At 44.3% G+C, this 18,426-nt stretch overlaps 1 protein-coding gene across 1 annotated transcript; it reads left to right on the top strand.

Annotated features, from left to right (window-relative positions):
- The first annotated feature begins 9,968 nt into the window (after positions 1 to 9,968).
- LOC125532673 (wall-associated receptor kinase 2-like) lies at positions 9,969 to 13,243 on the top strand. Its single transcript, XM_087546337.1, has 3 exons — positions 9,969 to 10,878; positions 11,460 to 11,621; positions 12,255 to 13,243. Exons 1-3 carry the CDS (start codon positions 9,969 to 9,971, stop codon positions 13,241 to 13,243), a joined length of 2,061 nt encoding a protein of 686 aa, XP_087402463.1.
- Positions 13,244 to 18,426: the final 5,183 nt, after the last annotated feature.

Genomic DNA, 18,426 nt, shown 5'->3' on the forward strand with positions numbered 1-18,426 from the left:
CGACCGGACGTCCGACACCACATATTCAGAGCCAAAACGCCGGACGTCCGACATGCACCGGACGACCGGACCCTCGTGAGCCACCGGACGTCCGGTACCTGTCGGACGTCCGACGCCTGTGCGCCCGCCCGTGTGTTGGGCCGAAGCCACTTACCCTTTCATTCGCCTAGACTATATATACTCCTCCACCTCCTCCTAGTTAGGGTTAGCATTGGTTTAGCTCATACTTAGAGATAGAGCTACGCTCATCTATATCAGATCTCCTCCGTGCGAGAGACTGCGTCCTCTTCGGAGAAGATCCCATTGGATTCAAGCCCCCTTTCTAAGGGAAGATCCCCCCGTGGATTCAAGACCTCCTCACGGAGAAGAACCAGTTACCTCTTGTATCATCCGTTGTTGACTTTGGATCTTGTATCTCACCTTTGTGTTCATCGATCTAGCGCATGTGTGATCTATTCTTGTCGGTTGAGTGAATTCTCTCGTGTTTCCTCTTGTGTTTCCCTCGTTTTTCCCTCGTGTTCATCGCGGGATCCGCTCCTTTCGTGAAAGATCGGCCTATAGGGTTCCTACCCTACATCATCTTGGCATCAGAGCTTAGGTTTATCACGAATTTGGAGCCTCCCCGATGTGTTTTCTAGCCTAATTTTGTTGTGTTCTTTCCCCAATTTCGAAAATCCCCACCAAAAATAGCCCCAAATTTTTTTGTGATTTGTTGGTTTGATGAAGTTTTGTTGATTTTGATCCATGGATTTTCTTGGTTTCAAGTGGATCTAGCATCTCCCCAATTTTCCCCACTTTCCATCCACGAAATCTCATCAATTTTGACCCCAAAATCCCCAAATTCCACCAAAAATCGCGTCCCGGATTTGAAATCTCGCATCGACACCGACCACCGGACGACCGTCACTTTACCGGACGTCCGGAGCCCCTGGAATGACCGGACGTCCGTCATCTACCGGACGACCGGAACCCCTAACCCGGATGGAAATTAGCGGATTTCCGAGCTCACCGGACGTCCGGCCACCGGACATCCGTCCATTAGCGGACTTCCGCTACCTGTAAAAACTGACTTCGGCTGATTTTTGTTTCGGCCATAACTAATTCATCCGAACTCCGATTTTGACGTTCTTTAGCTCGTTTTGAAGATCTTGACATCCTCCTTCCCACAAAAATACCACCAAAATATTTTGACTCCATCAAATTTTGAAAATTTTGGCATCTTTGCCTAGGGCTTCCACCACATCATCCGCTACACCACCACCGACTTCGGCAACCTAACCAATTTTGTTCCCCATCACATTAGTGGTTGCTTGAGGAGTGATTTGAGTCTCCTAAGGTGTCTAGACTACTTAGGGACGGTTGCTTCTTCATCAACCACCACCACCACTTCCGCATAGGCTTGACCACTATACACTTCCGCCACCCCAACTTAACCCAATTTTGCTTGTGTTGTGAGTTGTGTCTCCTAAGGTGTTTCGGCTACTTAGGGACCGTGCTTCCAACTCTGACACCGTGTATAGTACACCATCATAACCTCCACTTCCGCATTGCGTACTCCACAACCCATCATTGCATTTCCACAATCCCTTTGAGCTTCCGCAACCACCACCGCATCCCGCTACCACCATTTTGACATTTAACGTTTGAGATTTTGAGTTCGCGGTTTTTCCGTTTCCTAAGGTGTTTCGGCTACTTAGGGACGAGTCTCCATCATCTTGGTATCTCCATCAAGATCACCGCAACTCATCATCGACACGGACGGTAACCTCCATATCATCTCGGTATCGTGGTACCCCTCCATTGTACATTCCCCTTGCAATTGCATTGATAACCCCCTAGCCCATTTTGCGTCACTTGCCTATCGAGACTAGCCGATTAGGAAGGCTGAACTTATCTAACATGTCACTCTTCCCGGCAAAGATACCTTGAGATGATTTTCAGCCAAATTAACCTCCGAAGCTCTTTCATCTCGGGGAATACAAGTCGTTTAGTTACTCACGACACAAGAAAAAAGAAAAAATAATCAAGAAAGTGCTCTCATCCAAAGAACATGCAAGGTGGCAGTAGTACTACATACCAGGAGGCTACCTTGGCCTAGGTGCGGGGTTCGCCACCGGATCAGACCCTGCCGGGGGAACGGACTTGGTGCCTAGGTCATCCCTAATAGAGCATCGACATCGATGGCCGACAGGAACGGCGGTTCCCTCGGGGATTTTGGAGCTACGAGCCTATGACTGGGTCGTGCTGCCTGCCGCCCCAGCAATGACGGCCATTAACGAGTACTCCCTCCGTCCGCTAGAAAGTGTGCATCTAGGTATTTCAAGACAAATTAACAAATTTTGCACAAACCCCCTTCCTCCCCTCATTTAAGCTACTGGCAGATGTGGTGCTGCTTCGATTCAAGTGTACAATTAATGCAAACATAAAGCAAAAAAGCAATCCAAACACCAGAAAGTACTTGGCGCCAGAGAGTTTAGCTCCACTTTCACTGTTCTCGCTACTTAAACTAGTAAGATAACAATAGTACTTGGCGCCAGAGAAATTAGAAGAGGCGCCATGTTTAAGAATTGGAACCCAAGTGTCTAACCCAGCCACAAAAAAGCAGCTCACATGAAGCAAACGGTACACCACAAATTCACTATCCATGGCCATGGACTTGAACATGAAGCAAATGGGAAAACAAACTTTTGCCATCTTAAAAAGCAACAGGAAAATTTGCCATGTTGAAAAAGTAAAACTTCAGATTAGGCAAATTTGCATGTTAATTGTGAAAAGGGCACATGAATTTGCCATGGTATAATTAAGAACATACAAAAATACAATGCATTTTAAGTTGCCAAAAAAATGAGTATTATTAAAAAAAATGGAAGTGTGATCTGGAAAAATAAAATTGCCATCTTAAACTTTAAAACTGCCATCCTCTAGGTAAAAAAATGTCGTGAATAAATAAAAAATTAGCATTTTCTTACAAAAAAACATAGAAACATAAATTCATAAATGCGATGCTCTGTAGTATGAAGATTGCCCTGCTACTTTATAAAATTGTCATTTCTCCAATTTATAAATTTACTATGATAAGTAAGCATGACATGCCAATAAAAATTAAAATGACATCCTCTTATCTATCCGTGTGTGTGTTTCCGTGTGTCACATATTGCTATTGGTCTACTTGTTTCACTTGCGAATTTGTGAATCTCTTTCAACATTATTGACTCTTGCTAACATTTTACATCAAATTTTTGTGCCACTATCCTCACCAAGCTCCACCATAAGCCTTACTTGTATAGGTGTGAGAAACCGACAAGAATTGGTACCAATTGTGCTATTTCCTTGCCCACATTGGAGTGATCATTGATCCACTTTCAACTTCGGTCAAGGTACATTTGGTATTCGTTCTTCTCTTTCTACCACTCACACTTTTCTCTTGGAGTGATGGATCGGTAAGGCATTTCATCTCCGGTCTTCCACAACAACGACGGCGTGAACAACTACATCACCAAAGTGTCAATCTTCGATCTACAACGACAAATGCAAGGCGCACAATCAAGATTGCGAGAGCATATCAAGAACATCTCCATCGACATTCGTCACTCCGAAGCAAGGAAAAGGGACTACATCGACAAGAAGCTTTCCGCACATAAAGAGGAGCAAGATGCAAGGATGGAGGAGATTAGAGCCTTGATCAAGTCTTCTTCCCCTTCATCATCCTCAAGGCGGCGACATTCATGCCACAAGTCTTCGGAGCGCCCAAGCGATGCAAGCGCAAGTCGTCCACGTCCACATCTCCAAGGCGACCACCATCACGTTCGTGATACACATCGTCATGAAGGGCAATTCACCTCCAAGCATCATGTGCACGACGACGACGAACGACATCTACTACGTGCTCAAGCACGACAACGAAATCATCATCATGAAGATGCTCCACAAGCGCAAGTGCACAAGTCCCAACAAGCACTACCTCACGCCAAGTCGAAGCTTCATGAGCACAAAAGAAGACCGCGAGACGACCACCACAAAGACGGCGCTATGGCTACATCAACCACTTCGGCATATTCGCCAAGTGTTCTCAAGGCATCTTCGCCTTTGGACGTACGGCATCTTCGCCTACTTCCCACGTGTACGCCTACATCGACTTCATCAAGTCCAAGGCGACTACCTACAAGCGAGGGCGACACTTCCATCTTCGGAAGCCCCCCAAGGAAGATGGCCGAGCATGGGAACTTCCCTTCGGTCATGGAGACGAGCTACGAGGTGCCACATCATTTGGGCCTCCTACAACAAGACGGCAACAAGAAGGTCGACCTTGGGCCATCCCCTTCGACCACGGCGACGAGCACGAACCTCTTCAACAACATGAAGACGGCGCCCATATTGGACTCAAACTCTGAGTCAAGCTACGAGACCGCTCATGAGACCTTATCTTTGGTCTTCGAGGAGAGTGATGATGTGCCATCTTCGGCGTTCATCCACGGCTACGACCACGACATGATTGAGCATGGAGACATTTGCACCAACATCTCTCCGACAACGACCTGTGACGAGATGCCCCAATTGCCATGTGAGGAGAGCCACCACCACATGAGTGACATGAGTGACTCCACCACACGTGACATTGAGAGCATTTCCTATGAGAGGATGAGTGTGACCACCACTAGCCCCACACTTGAGAGCATGCCACACATCCTATGTGAGGTTGAGTGCCATTTGAGTGACTCCACCAACCATATGAGTGAGAGCAACCGAGAGGGAGTGAGTGAGCCACAACACTTAGTGAGTGAGGTAGTTGACACGGCATGTGAGGCCACTTTGATTTCTAACGACTTAACCTCTACTCCTAGTATGTTTTCTTCTTTGGTGCTAGGTCTCCTACATGACGACATGCCTATCCTCGACGAGTACATGCCTCCAATGGAGACAACGATGGCCATGGTGGACGATGATGCACCCCCCACATGGTTCCATCAAGATGAAGATGACCACGACTCGGTCTTCGACACCTCACCTACAACACATGAGCGATGCTACAAAGGTAACATAGGTGATGGTGCTTCTCTTGTCCCACTAGTGGACTATTTTACGAATGATTGCTTGCATGATGTTGACACACCTATACCCATGCTTCATGCTAGTGCGACTTCTTCATGTCATGACTTACCAATTTATGATAAATATGATGATGAGCATGTTGATTTGCCTAGTTGTGATGCTATGCTCCATAGGATATCATGTGAAAATTCTATTGGTCACATCATGTTTGACAATCCATTAACCTTGTCATATGCTATGAGTGAGATATCCCATATTGCATTATCCCAATCTCAACATAGTGACTATGCATGCCCCATTACAATAAATCCCATTTGCACTTATGGTATAGATGACGAGATGATGGTCATTGGCTTTTGTTTTTCATGTGATGATATTGCCATGCTTCCTTTACATGATTTGCGCAATTCATCTACTATGCCATGCCATGATCACATTGTACCAAATATGCTTTGTTTTGGATGTTGTCATAATTGTTTGCACCGTATGCATTCCATGAATAACAATGCTCTACATATTTCTTGTGATGCATTACACACTTTGAGTCTCCATTATGCTATACATAACAACAAACCTATCATGATGGATGACATGTTTCTATATCACGCATCTCATTTATTCGAGCATTGGATATTTTGTGCTAACCAACAAAAGTACGTGCGCATCATGATGGATGATGTGTATATCTACCACGCACACACAATTTTCCCTTTGTCTTTGTTTTGTGTAGGTACTCACGTATACTCGTCAACTTCTCAATCCCATGAGTTGACGAAATGAGCTCTTGAGAGCAATGATGACTTGGGATCCCGTGGACTTTCATTCCCACCATTCCTTTTGCGCAAGGACTACGCGCATCTCTTTTACTTGTCTCTCACACGGCTATGGGCTATTTACCACTTGTCACCTTATGCTCATTTTCCCGTGTTCACTTTGCATGTTATTTTTACTCCTATGCCTTTGCCATGCAATTGTGACCCTTGCTTGCATCTACCCATGATTCACCATTATGCTACTCCTATGTGTATTTGCATGCTTGGTGGAGATCCTTGTTGCTATTGCCATGTTTATCATGTGCCCCATGCTATTGATGCTATTTTGCTCACATCTTGCCTTTATGCTTGTGAAATGTCTTGTGCATTATTCATGACCCCTATTTGCACACATGACATACTTGACATGATTCCTTCTAGTACGTTGCATCTTCGCACTACTAGCTTGCTTGCCTTGATTCACATGATTGCTTGCTTTGTCGCATCACCCATGTTCCATTCTTACTTGCTTTCTTGGGTTGATGACGTATATATTCATGCCTCTCACATGATATATTTTGTTCATTGTCGCTTGCCTCCAATTGTTGCATCTATGCTTATTGATCGTGGAGACTTGGACACCTTAATTGTGATGCATGCTTGCTTGATTACGCCTATTGTATTTGGTTATTCTCGCGTCATATGCCTCCATACTATGAAATGCTCCCTTGTCCTTTCTTATGATGAGCATGATGCATCCACTTGTTGGGTATTTTACCGCACGAATGATAGGTTTTCCGCTAACCTAATTTGTTTTTCCGAGTGTTTGTCGTGTTCTTTCATGTTGAAGGATTCACAAGGCGATGCCGTCATGACACAATTTGGTCATGTGGAGGCATACACGATGTGCAACACCAACATTTGTGAGAATCTCCTAAAGGTGAACTCCTTCCCTTTGAGCCATCCTCAAATATGCATATTTGATGGGTCACTCTTTCATTGTTGTTTCCTTCTTCTTGTCTACATGTTACATCTATTGGATGGAGGACCGACATTGGAGATGGGACCCATGGACCTTCAAGTTGAGGAGCGCTCGGATTTATTGGATGCACCTGCGAACCTCCACTCATGCCACAACATCGAGGATTGGTATACCAACACCTCCATATTTGTTGATTGTGTTCACACATGTCATGCTCGATGAACATATCATACACATGACAAATTTGCATCTTATGCATGGATTGACTCACATCATGATTGCCTTGTTGCATCTTGTATTCCCATGTCATCCATGATATATGAGCTTGTGCATTTCATTAGCAAATTTGTTGTGATATACCATGATGGCATATTCATACATCATGATCTTATTGCCTACCATCAATTGCATGATCACATCACATTGAGCATCCATTACCATATTCATGCTTTTGATAAACCGTCTCACTATGACATCATTTTGCACCGTGGTTGCATTCATCATATTCTTGCTTTTGCTACCATGAATGTTGTGCATACATTTCCATATCTTTTGGATAAAGCTTCATGCACCTTGTTATGATCAATCTTGTTGCACAGACTCATTCTTACATGATGGACACTTTGTGTGCTCTAACCATTGTATTTCCGAGTGTCGTTTGTGTTTGCTCTTTTTGCATGTATACCACTCCAGCGACACCTTGGAGTACTTGGATTGCGCAACGTCTTCCACTCCGTCCAACTACATGTCCGTCCACGACTACCGTTTCCATGGTGATGAGGATCACGATCCGAGGTCGGATCTTTCCCAAGGGAGGGGAGATGATGCGGAGCATCCTACGTTCATCCCCATGTACACTCCGACTACTCTCCAAACCCCAAGTGGACATATGACGAGACCTCGAACATACGCCATTGGACACAAGGTGAACTCGCTCCTCTCCGAACCATCACTTTCTACATGTGAGATATGGCTACTACCTCCAACGTGTGTTCTATGCATGATCAGGTACTTGGAGGAAATCCATGAAGTCACCACATCCAACGGAACAGCTAGCGAGGACGCCAAGTACAAGGACCAAGAGAAGAAGCTGCGCGAAGCTACAGCCACCGGATGACCGGCCCAGCCCGGACGTCCGGCCCCTGAGGACCCGAGCCGAATCTACGGACGACCGGAGCCACCGGACGTCCGACGACTCCCAACGCCCGGACGACCGCCAGACACCGGACGTCCGACTCTCTCCAGCGCCCGGACGACCGACGCCGACCGGACGTCCGACACCACCTATTCAGAGCCAAAACGCCGGACGTCCGACATGCACCGGACGACCGGACCCTCATGAGCCACCAGACGTCCAGTACCTGTCGGACGTCCGACGCCTGTGCGCCCACCCGTGTGTTGGGCCGAAGCCACTTACCCTTTCATTCGCCTAGACTATATATACTCCTCCACCTCCTCCTAGTTAGGGTTAGCGTTGGTTTAGCTCATACTTAGAGATAGAGCTACGCTCATCCATATCAGATCTCCTCCGTGTGAGAGACTGCGGCCTCTTCGGAGAAGATCCCATTGGATTCAAGCCCCCTTTCTAAGGGAAGATCCCCCCGTGGATTCAAGACCTCCTCACGGAGAAGAACCGGTTACCTCTTGTATCGTCCCTTGTTGACTTTGGATCTTGTATCTCACCTTTGTGTTCATCGATCTAGCGCATGTGTGATCTATTCTTTTCAGGTGAGTGAATTCTCTCGTGTTTCCTCTTGTGTTTCCCTCGTTTTCCCCTCGTGTTCATCGCGGATCCGCTCCTTTCGTGAAAGATCGGTCTATAGGGTTCCTACCCTACATCACCCCTCGTAGGTGACCAGCCGCCCTCGCCTTATCAAGGATGGTCACAAGGGCATCCAGTGGTAGGTCGAAACAAGAGGTTTTTTACGGTACCATGGTACTCCTTAGGTAGGGGTGGAAGTACGGGTTAAATCCAACCCTTGGTTTAAAAGGGTAGTTTGGGTAATGTTTATTTAATTTTTGATCTAATTCCCTGCCGATTGGCTGGTTGAGAAGTCACTGACGCCTCCCTGATCGAGTTACCGTGCACAGCCATGGCTGTGTCCTTCCCACACGGCCCATTGCATGCATCTACCGCCGCCTGTGCTAACTTTAGTCGCTGACAAGGCCTCTCAGACGCATGCCTTATCTCAGTACTTGCCAGGCCATCAGCCAGTTGCATCGTTGGAGTTCTTCAATCTTGCAGTTGCAATTATTAAATTTTATGCGTCTCTCCTTCATAGTTGGAAGATGCTAACAAATCTTCCTGATGCATCGCTACGTGTGATTCCAGGGCGAGATTTCCGGCTGATCCGCTATGGATGTTGATCTCATCCCGTAATTAGTGGGGAATTAAATACCACCCTCACGTTATACCACGTTAATTACCAATTTACCCTTGAAATCAAGGTACTCCTCAACTTTTGGCTGTGGTACTCCCAGGTTTCCATATTGGAGTACCAAACAAATGTATCCATCAGATTAGAGAAAATGAATGGCTCATATTAACTTGTGGGTACCATAAAAGAGCTCCGAAACAAAGGCAAAAGATTCACCTCATCTATTAGTTAAGGAGTCTAGAGTTGCTTTTACAAAAGCCACGAGAAGGTTACATGGCCGCTACTCTCCCGGTATAATACAGCCCAAATGGTTTGCGCCCACAATGACCTAAAACTTGCCTTCGCTTTGAATGTTTGATTGTAGGATGGACAAGTGGGTAGACTTGTGGCGGAAGATCCTAACATTTCTCTCACATCAAATGGTCCAACAAGTTAGCATGGTAGGGGAGGCTAACTGGCTAACACTTTCTGGTTCGGCCTATTGGTGCTTGACATATTGATCCACCAATCCTTAATAAAGAGCTCATCAATTAATAATGAAGTGTTGATAATTAATGATGAAGTGCCGATGTAGTCGAGGTTGAGCACCTCTTCATCATTTCTCATAGTCCGACCAACAGATTTGATGGTCTGTTTGCGAAGCGGACAAAGGCCGCAGTTTGGCCATCCTTTTTTTCCACCTCTCTGCCGTCCCAATACAATTTTGAATTGCAACCAAGCGAAGAATTAACTAATAACCATCGACGGTTCCTGTATATATAGAGCAGCTAGTGAGCTATGTTGCACAGGAGCTGGTACAATATATCAATGCCGACGGCATTCTTGCTGACCGCCCTGCTCCTGGCGGCAGCGGCAGCCACCAACGAGGCGACAGGGAGCCTCGTCGTGACCCATGGCTGCGCGACGAGCTGCGGCGGCGTGGACATCCCCTACCCTTTCGGCATCGGCGGCGGCTGCTTCCGCAAGGGCTTCGAGATCGAGTGCATCAACAGCAGCCACGCTGTGCTCGCCGGCACGTCCATCCGGGTGATGCGCCTGTCGTCGGACCGGGCCGAGTCGCTGGTGATGCTCCCCATTGGATGGATGTGCTTTAACGCCTCCAGCCCCAGCGAAGCTTCGGATTTCAGCTACGCCGAGACGGAGATGAACAAGGACGGCGTGTACCGCATCTCCAACACGCACAACATGCTCGTCGTCCTCGGCTGTAACACCTTCGCCTACACCGCCAGCGGGAAGACGCAGGGCGGCACCGACGCCTACACCTACTACACCGGGTGCATGTCCTTCTGCAACAACTCGGCCAGCGCGCAGGACGGCCTCTGCGCCGGCGTCGGCTGCTGCCGCCTCGACATCCCGCCGGGCCTCACCGGCAACTACTTCAAGTTCCGCGCCTACAACCACTCCACCATGATGGACTACAGCCCCTGCGACTACGCCTTCCTCGTCGACAGGAACAACTACACCTTCCGCCGCTCCGACCTCCGCATGGACACCAACCGGACCTCGCCCGTGTGGCTCGACTGGGCCATCCGCGGCAACGGTTCCGTCGATATCACCGCCGGCGACGTGTTGTCGTGCACGCAGGCGCCCAAGACGGGTCAGTATGCCTGCGTCAGCGCGTACAGCGACTGCGTGGATTCCACCAATGGGCCTGGCTACAACTGCAAGTGCTCCGAAGGCTACGAGGGCAACGCCTACCTTGCCGACGGATGCACCAGTAAGTAGGAGTACTTTCTGTGAGATTCTATGAAATTCGTTGAATTTCGGTAATCTCAGTAGTCCCTGAAATATTTACCTTTCCACCAAATTATTTCAGTAGTATACAGGAATTTAAATATTTTCCATTTTTTCAAATATTTAATTGAATCCAATAGAGTAGTTCGGCCCTCTGAACGAAATGCAAACCGAAATTGATTTCGGTTGCTTGCTGGATTTTGTCTAAAACTGAAAGAGAAAACCGGTAGTACTGCTCCTACTAGTACGCTGTAGTTGTACACCCTCTGTTTTATACTGTGCTAACATGGTGACATTTTTTACTTAGCATTTAGTAACTTTGACCGTCAATCTTTGATTGAAATATGTACGAACAGATCAAATATGAAACTAGTATTTTTCTTGACAAATTTGATGGTGTAGTTTCCGGCCAATACATATGAAGATCTTTTTTTTTCTTGTTAATCAGTGCTCAAAATAGAAGTCTGACTGCATGTTTTCTAAGACACCGTTGTTATTAGAAATATGGTTTAAGGAGGTCGATCGATGCCCTAATGACTATTTTTGTGAATTTGCGCAACACAGATATAGATGAATGTGCACATCCAGCAAAGTATCCTTGCTACGGTATCTGCAAGGACACTCAAGGATCTTACCAATGCACCTGTCATCCAGGTTATGAGAGCGATGACCCAAGAACTGGACCCTGCGCTCCAAAGTTCCCACTTGTTGCACAGATTTCCATAGGTAACCTCAGGCAAACTACTTTGAATCTTTTGATTTTGCTAATTATCAGTTCCGCAAATATTTAATTTATCTACGTTCACTTAAAATAGACAACACAAATTAAGTAATCTTTATATGCAGCTCTTATTATATGTACTCCCCTTGTCCCAAAATTCTTGTCTTAGTATGTATCTAGACACGTTTTATACATTCCTATCTAGACAAATCTAAGACAAGAATTTTGGGATGGAGGTAATATTTTGTTATAGTTTAGTCCCTCCTAGAGTTATCTAGCTAGCTGAATGAGTGGGTAGATGTGAGGGGAGTGATGAGTATTGTTTGAGATCTACAAGTGACCTGACTTAACAAAGTTCGAGTCAACTGATGAACAAGAGCAGTTTTAAGAGGGACCATGTTAAAATTTGCCGATGAACAAACAATTCCCCACCGAGGGCCACAATCTTATAGTATCATGTAGGCTCTGAGATGCGAGTACATTCAATTCAGTATCTTACTTTTCTTTAAGTTAAATATATACAGTTACTCAAAGCAATGTGTAAACTTTAAAAATGAACTTACTGAATTTGTTAGCAGAACAATAATCAGGATATTTTTCATTAAAATATTTAGGTTTGCTTATTTGTCCATATATAGGTGTAATAGGTGGTACACTTGTCATCGCATTTGTGGCATTCATTATTATTATTCGAAAAGAGAAGCGGAAGACCAGAGAGTTTTATGAGAAAAATGGTGGTCTTACCTTGGAGAAAGCTAAAGTTATAAAGCTTTTCAAAAAGGAGGAGCTCAAGCCAATTTTGAAAAGTAGCAATTTAATTGGAAAAGGTGGCTTTGGTGAAGTTTACAAGGGGGTTGTTGATAACATACTAGTTGCAGTAAAGAAACCAATTAGTGGTAATGTGCTGGAGAACAAGCAATTTGCAAATGAAGTCATCATACAGTCTCAAGTCATCCACAAGAACATTGTTAAGCTTATAGGTTGTTGCCTAGAAGTGGATACCCCCATGCTAGTGTACGAGTTCATTTCCAAAGGAAGCTTGCATGACATTCTTCACGAGTCTGACAAGAGGGAGCCGCTCAACTTGGATGTGTGCCTAAGCATTGTTGTGGAATCGGCACATGGTCTAGCTTATATGCATTCCCAAGCCCATACCAAAATCTTGCACGGTAATGTTAAACCAGCCAATATACTTTTGGATGACAACTTTGTGCCAAAGATCTCAGACTTTGGCATATCGAGGTTGATTGCAATAGATAAGGAACACACTGCAAATGTCATTGGTGACATGACTTATATGGATCCAGTATACCTGCAAACAGGTCGACTGACTGAAAAAAGTGATGTCTACAGTTTTGGGGTTGTCATCTTAGAGGTCATTAGCAGGAAGAAGGCCACTCATTCCGACAATAACAGCTTAGTGACGAGTTTCCTTGAGTGTCATAAAGAAGGGAAGAAAGCAACTGAGTTGTTTGATAAGGAAATTGTCGTAGCAGGAGATTTGGAGCTTCTTGACACTCTGGCAGGTATTGCTGTGGAATGTCTTAACCTGGATGTGGATCAAAGACCATCAATGACAGATGTCGTGACGCGTCTTCTCACATTTAATAGATCCCGTGTGTTGTAACTTGGTCTCTGGGTTGAGTTTTAACACGTATGAATATTAATCATGCATCACACTTCTTTCCATTCCAAAGTCAGAGTGCATCTCCCGGTAAGATAGGTAACTATTGAGGTGTGATTTTTCTGTATTTGCTGTTGTGAGAAGTAGAGGAGGCCATCCTGAGTTTTTGAAATTTTGCAGTATTGTAGCAAGTAATTAACTGTGTGGTTTATGTGACCAAATTTCTGAATAACTAGATGAAACCCCACGTGTTGCTGTCGAAATTGAAGCCAAAAAACTTAAGCGAAAAACAATACAAATTGATAAGTTAATTAAGATAGCTTGTACGTTGAGAAACACAGACCTACATAATGCTATCGCCAACTGATTACTTGAACGTTTGTTTGTTAGTTTGCTCCTTGGATGTTGCCTACCCTGTCTTTTGCTTTTCTGGTTACGTATAATCTTGAGTGACATTCTGGGGTTGTTATCATGAGACGGATATACGTGTCTTCTCCTTTACCCCACCTCTCAATGTTGTATGACTAATCAACAACATGGGAAAAATATATTAGAAACTGCTATGATACTTAGTTAACATGGCATTCAATAATGGTGATAACAATGGAAATTTATACGATGCAATGAAGATAAAGGGCTTTCTTACACTTTTTTTAAAAGAGGGAGAGAACCTCAGCCTCTACAACGAGTGATGTACACAAACATATATTATTAATTATTTTTTCTTACATGAGCAACAATAGTTTTTTTCCCGCAAAAAACAGTCTTTAAATTAGAGGTTCAAAAATAATTGACTAAAAATAACATATTTAGAAACAACATGAGGGAGAAGGGATTATCCTTTGACTAAATTATAAAGATTACACCGGTCCATCTCACTTGCATCTTGATCATAAAAACTTCCGTCCTCTTCATGGCCCGCAACATATCATAGGAGGTGTCGATTCGTTGGTTGGTTGTCATCAAGGCTAATCTGTGATAATAGTATATATTATTCACTGATTTATGACCGGTGAATCGTGCCTCCCACGGATTCATCTCCTCTACAACTTATCTTGACCTCCCGCTCAGAATGGATCGCATATCCCATGGATTGATGCTTTTGCTGCTTGTCGGGAACTACAAGTGACTACTACTATGGATCGCCGCTCGCTCATTCGTTTGTCGCGACCTCACACAAATTGACCCCCTCATGAAGCGATCCTAGTCGCCCACCCAAATCAAACAAAGAGAGAGTAGGTTGGTTTGGTCTGGGCATGAGAAGGGGGTCACATCTCGCCACACTAGATTTTAAGCACGAGAGTGGTAGTGGACCGTGATATTCACGGTTCCGGTCCAAAATATAGTTATTTTAGCATGAAATTTAGCGGGACCAAAAATATTTCTATAGAAAATCCAACTAATCCACACAATAGTTGTGCGAGTCGCGACTACGTTAGGTTGAGGTTTTTATTTTCATTTGAACTTTAGACCCGGAATCGGATTCGAAATATTTTAGCGGGAAAATACATCTAAGCGGTGCAACAAGGAGAACAACATTTGTGTGGAGCCCGAACACATAAGACACCGAGTTGACGGCTTCTATAAGTTTGGAGAGCGGCAGAACACTTTGTTATGTAAGTGGTTGCGTAATAGCTATAGCTTCATGTAATTCACGCATCTTCGTCCATGTCCGAATTCAACGTCAACTCTCAATCCGCGCCAATACAAGTATTTCATCTTGTTCTCCATTATTTTATGTGAAATAGACATCATAGTGTAGCAATACAAGTGGCAAATAAATATACTTGCTTTTTTTCAGTAACCACCATGTGCAAGAATATATAAAAAGTGCAAGAAGTGATGAAAGTGAAATGCAGATAAATACACATAAAATCATGGACCAAATTTGGGATGACAACAGATGGAGAAGGCTACCCACATGTATATATGTGATCGGGGCGTCGCGGTTCTTCGTTCTCATGGACAATCAGGTGGCAACGACAGTGTACAGCGAAGAGAAACATGTCATTCCGCTCGCCGAATTTTGGCATGCAACCAGGAGCAGAATATTTTGACGGGAAATTTTGGCAAGGGAGCGAATATTCCAACAAGAAAGTTGGGTAGCAGGAGAGGGAGGAGTAGTAGGTGCTATGGGCAAGGTGGCGGGTAGAGTGAAGAGATGGCATAAAGAAGTTGTAGGAGAGTTGGAGGGGCGGCTCAAAAAGGCTCGATCTGACCTTGAAAGGCGTATGAAGGATCAAGTCTCTGAATATAAAGTTAGGGAGGAAGCAAGACTGCGGGGAGTGGTGCGCGACTTGGAGGATAAGAAGAACATCAAGGCGAAGCAACGTACCCACATAACCTGGATCAAGGACGGGAATAGGAGTACTCGATATTTTATGGCCTATGCATCAGCGAGGAAGAAGGCTAATAGAGTGAAGGAGTTGAAGAGGGAGGATGGATCCATGGTGAAGGAAGGAGAGGGTTTATCTGACTATGTCTGCTCTCTTTTTTCAGGAACTCTTCACCTCACATAGTGGTTCCAATTTGGCTGACCTTATTGAGAAAGTGGAGCCAAGGGTCACTACCGCCATGCAGGATATGCTTAATGCTGAATTTTCCCGAGAAGAAATCAAGGCCGCTCTTGATCATATCGGGGATCTCAAGGCCTCGGGACCGGACGGGATGCCGTCCATTATCTATAAGAAGCACTGGCACTTTATGGGGGACAAGATTGTAGACGAGGTCCTCGCCGTGTTGAATGGTGGTGAGATTCCATCAAGTTGGAATGATACAGTAGTTGTGCTCATACACCAAAGGTTAAGAACCCAAACAGGATTAAAGACCTACGGCCAATATCATCTCTATAGTTTGCTCTTTATTGATGGGTTGCTCCCTCGATGCCTCTTGTATGTCCTTGAGTTTGATGGAGATATACCTCACCACGCGTCATTTCTTCAGGTTGCCTCTAGTCGGGAGGACGCGAAGGCCCGATTAGGAAGGCTGAACTTATCTAACATGTCACTCTTCCCGGCAAAGATACCTTGAGATGATTTTCAGCCAAATTAACCTCCGAAGCTCTTTCATCTCGGGGAATACAAGTCGTTTAGTTACTCACGACACAAGAAAAAAGAAAAAATAGTCAAGAAAGTGCTCTCATCCAAAGAACATGCAAGGTGGCAGTAGTACTACATACCAGGAGGCTACCTTGGCCTAGGTGCGGGGTTCGCCACCGGATCAGACCCTGCTGGGGGAACGGACTTGGTGCCCAGGTCATCCCTAATAGAGCATCGACATCGATGGCCGACAGGAACGGCGGTTCCCTCGGGGATTTTGGAGCTACGAGCCTATGACTGGGTCGTGCTGCCTGCCGCCCCAGCAATGACGGCCATTAACGAGTACTCCCTCCGTCCGCTAGAAAGTGTGCATCTAGGTATTTCAAGACAAATTAACAAATTTTGCACAAACCCCCTTCCTCCCCTCATTTAAGCTACTAGCAGATGTGGTGCTGCTTCGATTCAAGTGTACAATTAATGCAAACATAAAGCAAAAAAGCAATCCAAACACCAGAAAGTACTTGGCGCCAGAGAGTTTAGCTCCACTTTCACTGTTCTCGCTACTTAAACTAGTAAGATAACAATAGTACTTGGCGCCAGAGAAATTAGAAGAGGCGCCATGTTTAAGAATTGGAACCCAAGTGTCTAACCCAGCCACAAAAAAGCAGCTCACATGAAGCAAACGGTACACCACAAATTCACTATCCATGGCCATGGACTTGAACATGAAGCAAAAGGGAAAACAAACTTTTGCCATCTTAAAAAGCAACAGGAAAATTTGCCATGTTGAAAAAGTAAAACTTCAGATTAGGCAAATTTGCATGTTAATTGTGAAAAAGGCACATGAATTTGCCATGGTATAATTAAGAACATACAAAAATACAATGCATTTTAAGTTGCCAAAAAAATGAGTATTATTAAAAAAAATGGAAGTGTGATCTGGAAAAATAAAATTGCCATCTTAAACTTTAAAACTGTCATCCTCTAGGTAAAAAAATGTCATGAATAAATAAAAAATTAGCATTTTCTTACAAAAAACATAGAAACATAAATTCATAAATGCGATGCTCTGTAATATGAAGATTGCCCTGCTACTTTATAAAATTGTCATTTCTCCAATTTATAAATTTACTATGATAAGTAAGCATGACATGCCAATAAAAATTAAAATGACATCCTCTTATTAATAAAACTGTCAACAATAATAAAAATTCCATGCTCTGAATAATTTTACCATCCTGATTATTATAATAAAACAGGAATGCTCCTAATAATAAAAACTACATGTTATTAATAAAAAAATGGCATGCTCTTTATCATAAAACTCACATCCCCTTGATAGTACAAATGCCATTTTACTAATTATTAAAATGACACACTCTTAATAAAACAAATGCCATGTGAGAAAGTAAAAAAAAATTCCAAAAAATGTTATGACTGCGTGATAAAATTTCCCAAAAAACTTGCCATGGGGGCATTCCGGAAAGACCTAAAACTTGCAATGCTACCTATGATAAAAATACACATGGCAAGTTTGAAATCTTCCCCTCTAAAAAATAGGGATTTTTATTTTCAAAATATGAAAATGGCATTTTAGAAGAAAAAAATCAAATGAAAAAATAATTTTTGAAAACTAATGTATCTGAGTGCATGTGTTCACAGACCGGCTTCAGCCCAAGTTGTTAGTGTGCATGGCGAGGGTCTGGTGTAGCATTTCAACCCACTCAAAAAAACCCAGTAAAAATGGTGTATCATTTCCGTATACCCGAATAATGACGCGTTCGGAAGGAAACCGGGCACCTGCACGGCTGCACGTAATTACGGAGTAGTAGCATTTTGCTTGGACCCGTAATGTTTTTGTGTGTGAATGACTTGGACCTGTTATGTAGTAATCTCTAACGTTCTGGATCCTGTACTCTGGCTTAATTTTGGTTAATGTTTTTTGATCTTAAAAAAACATTTTGGCGTGTGATAATCAATGTGGTTGACCGTGCACCTACGTGCCATAGGCCACAGTGCACAGGGCAGGGCGGTCCGAGAGAGAGCAGCACATACACATACTCGATCAAACCCACGGTCAGGCGCGTTCACACTAGACGGAAGTGGTGAGGCAGGCTCATTTACATCGGGCAGGCCGGAGTAAGTGCA

This window comes from Triticum urartu, chromosome 1A (assembly GCF_056163025.1).
Source record: "Triticum urartu cultivar PI428250 chromosome 1A, HENAU_Tu73, whole genome shotgun sequence".
Taxonomy (NCBI): domain Eukaryota; kingdom Viridiplantae; phylum Streptophyta; class Magnoliopsida; order Poales; family Poaceae; genus Triticum; species Triticum urartu.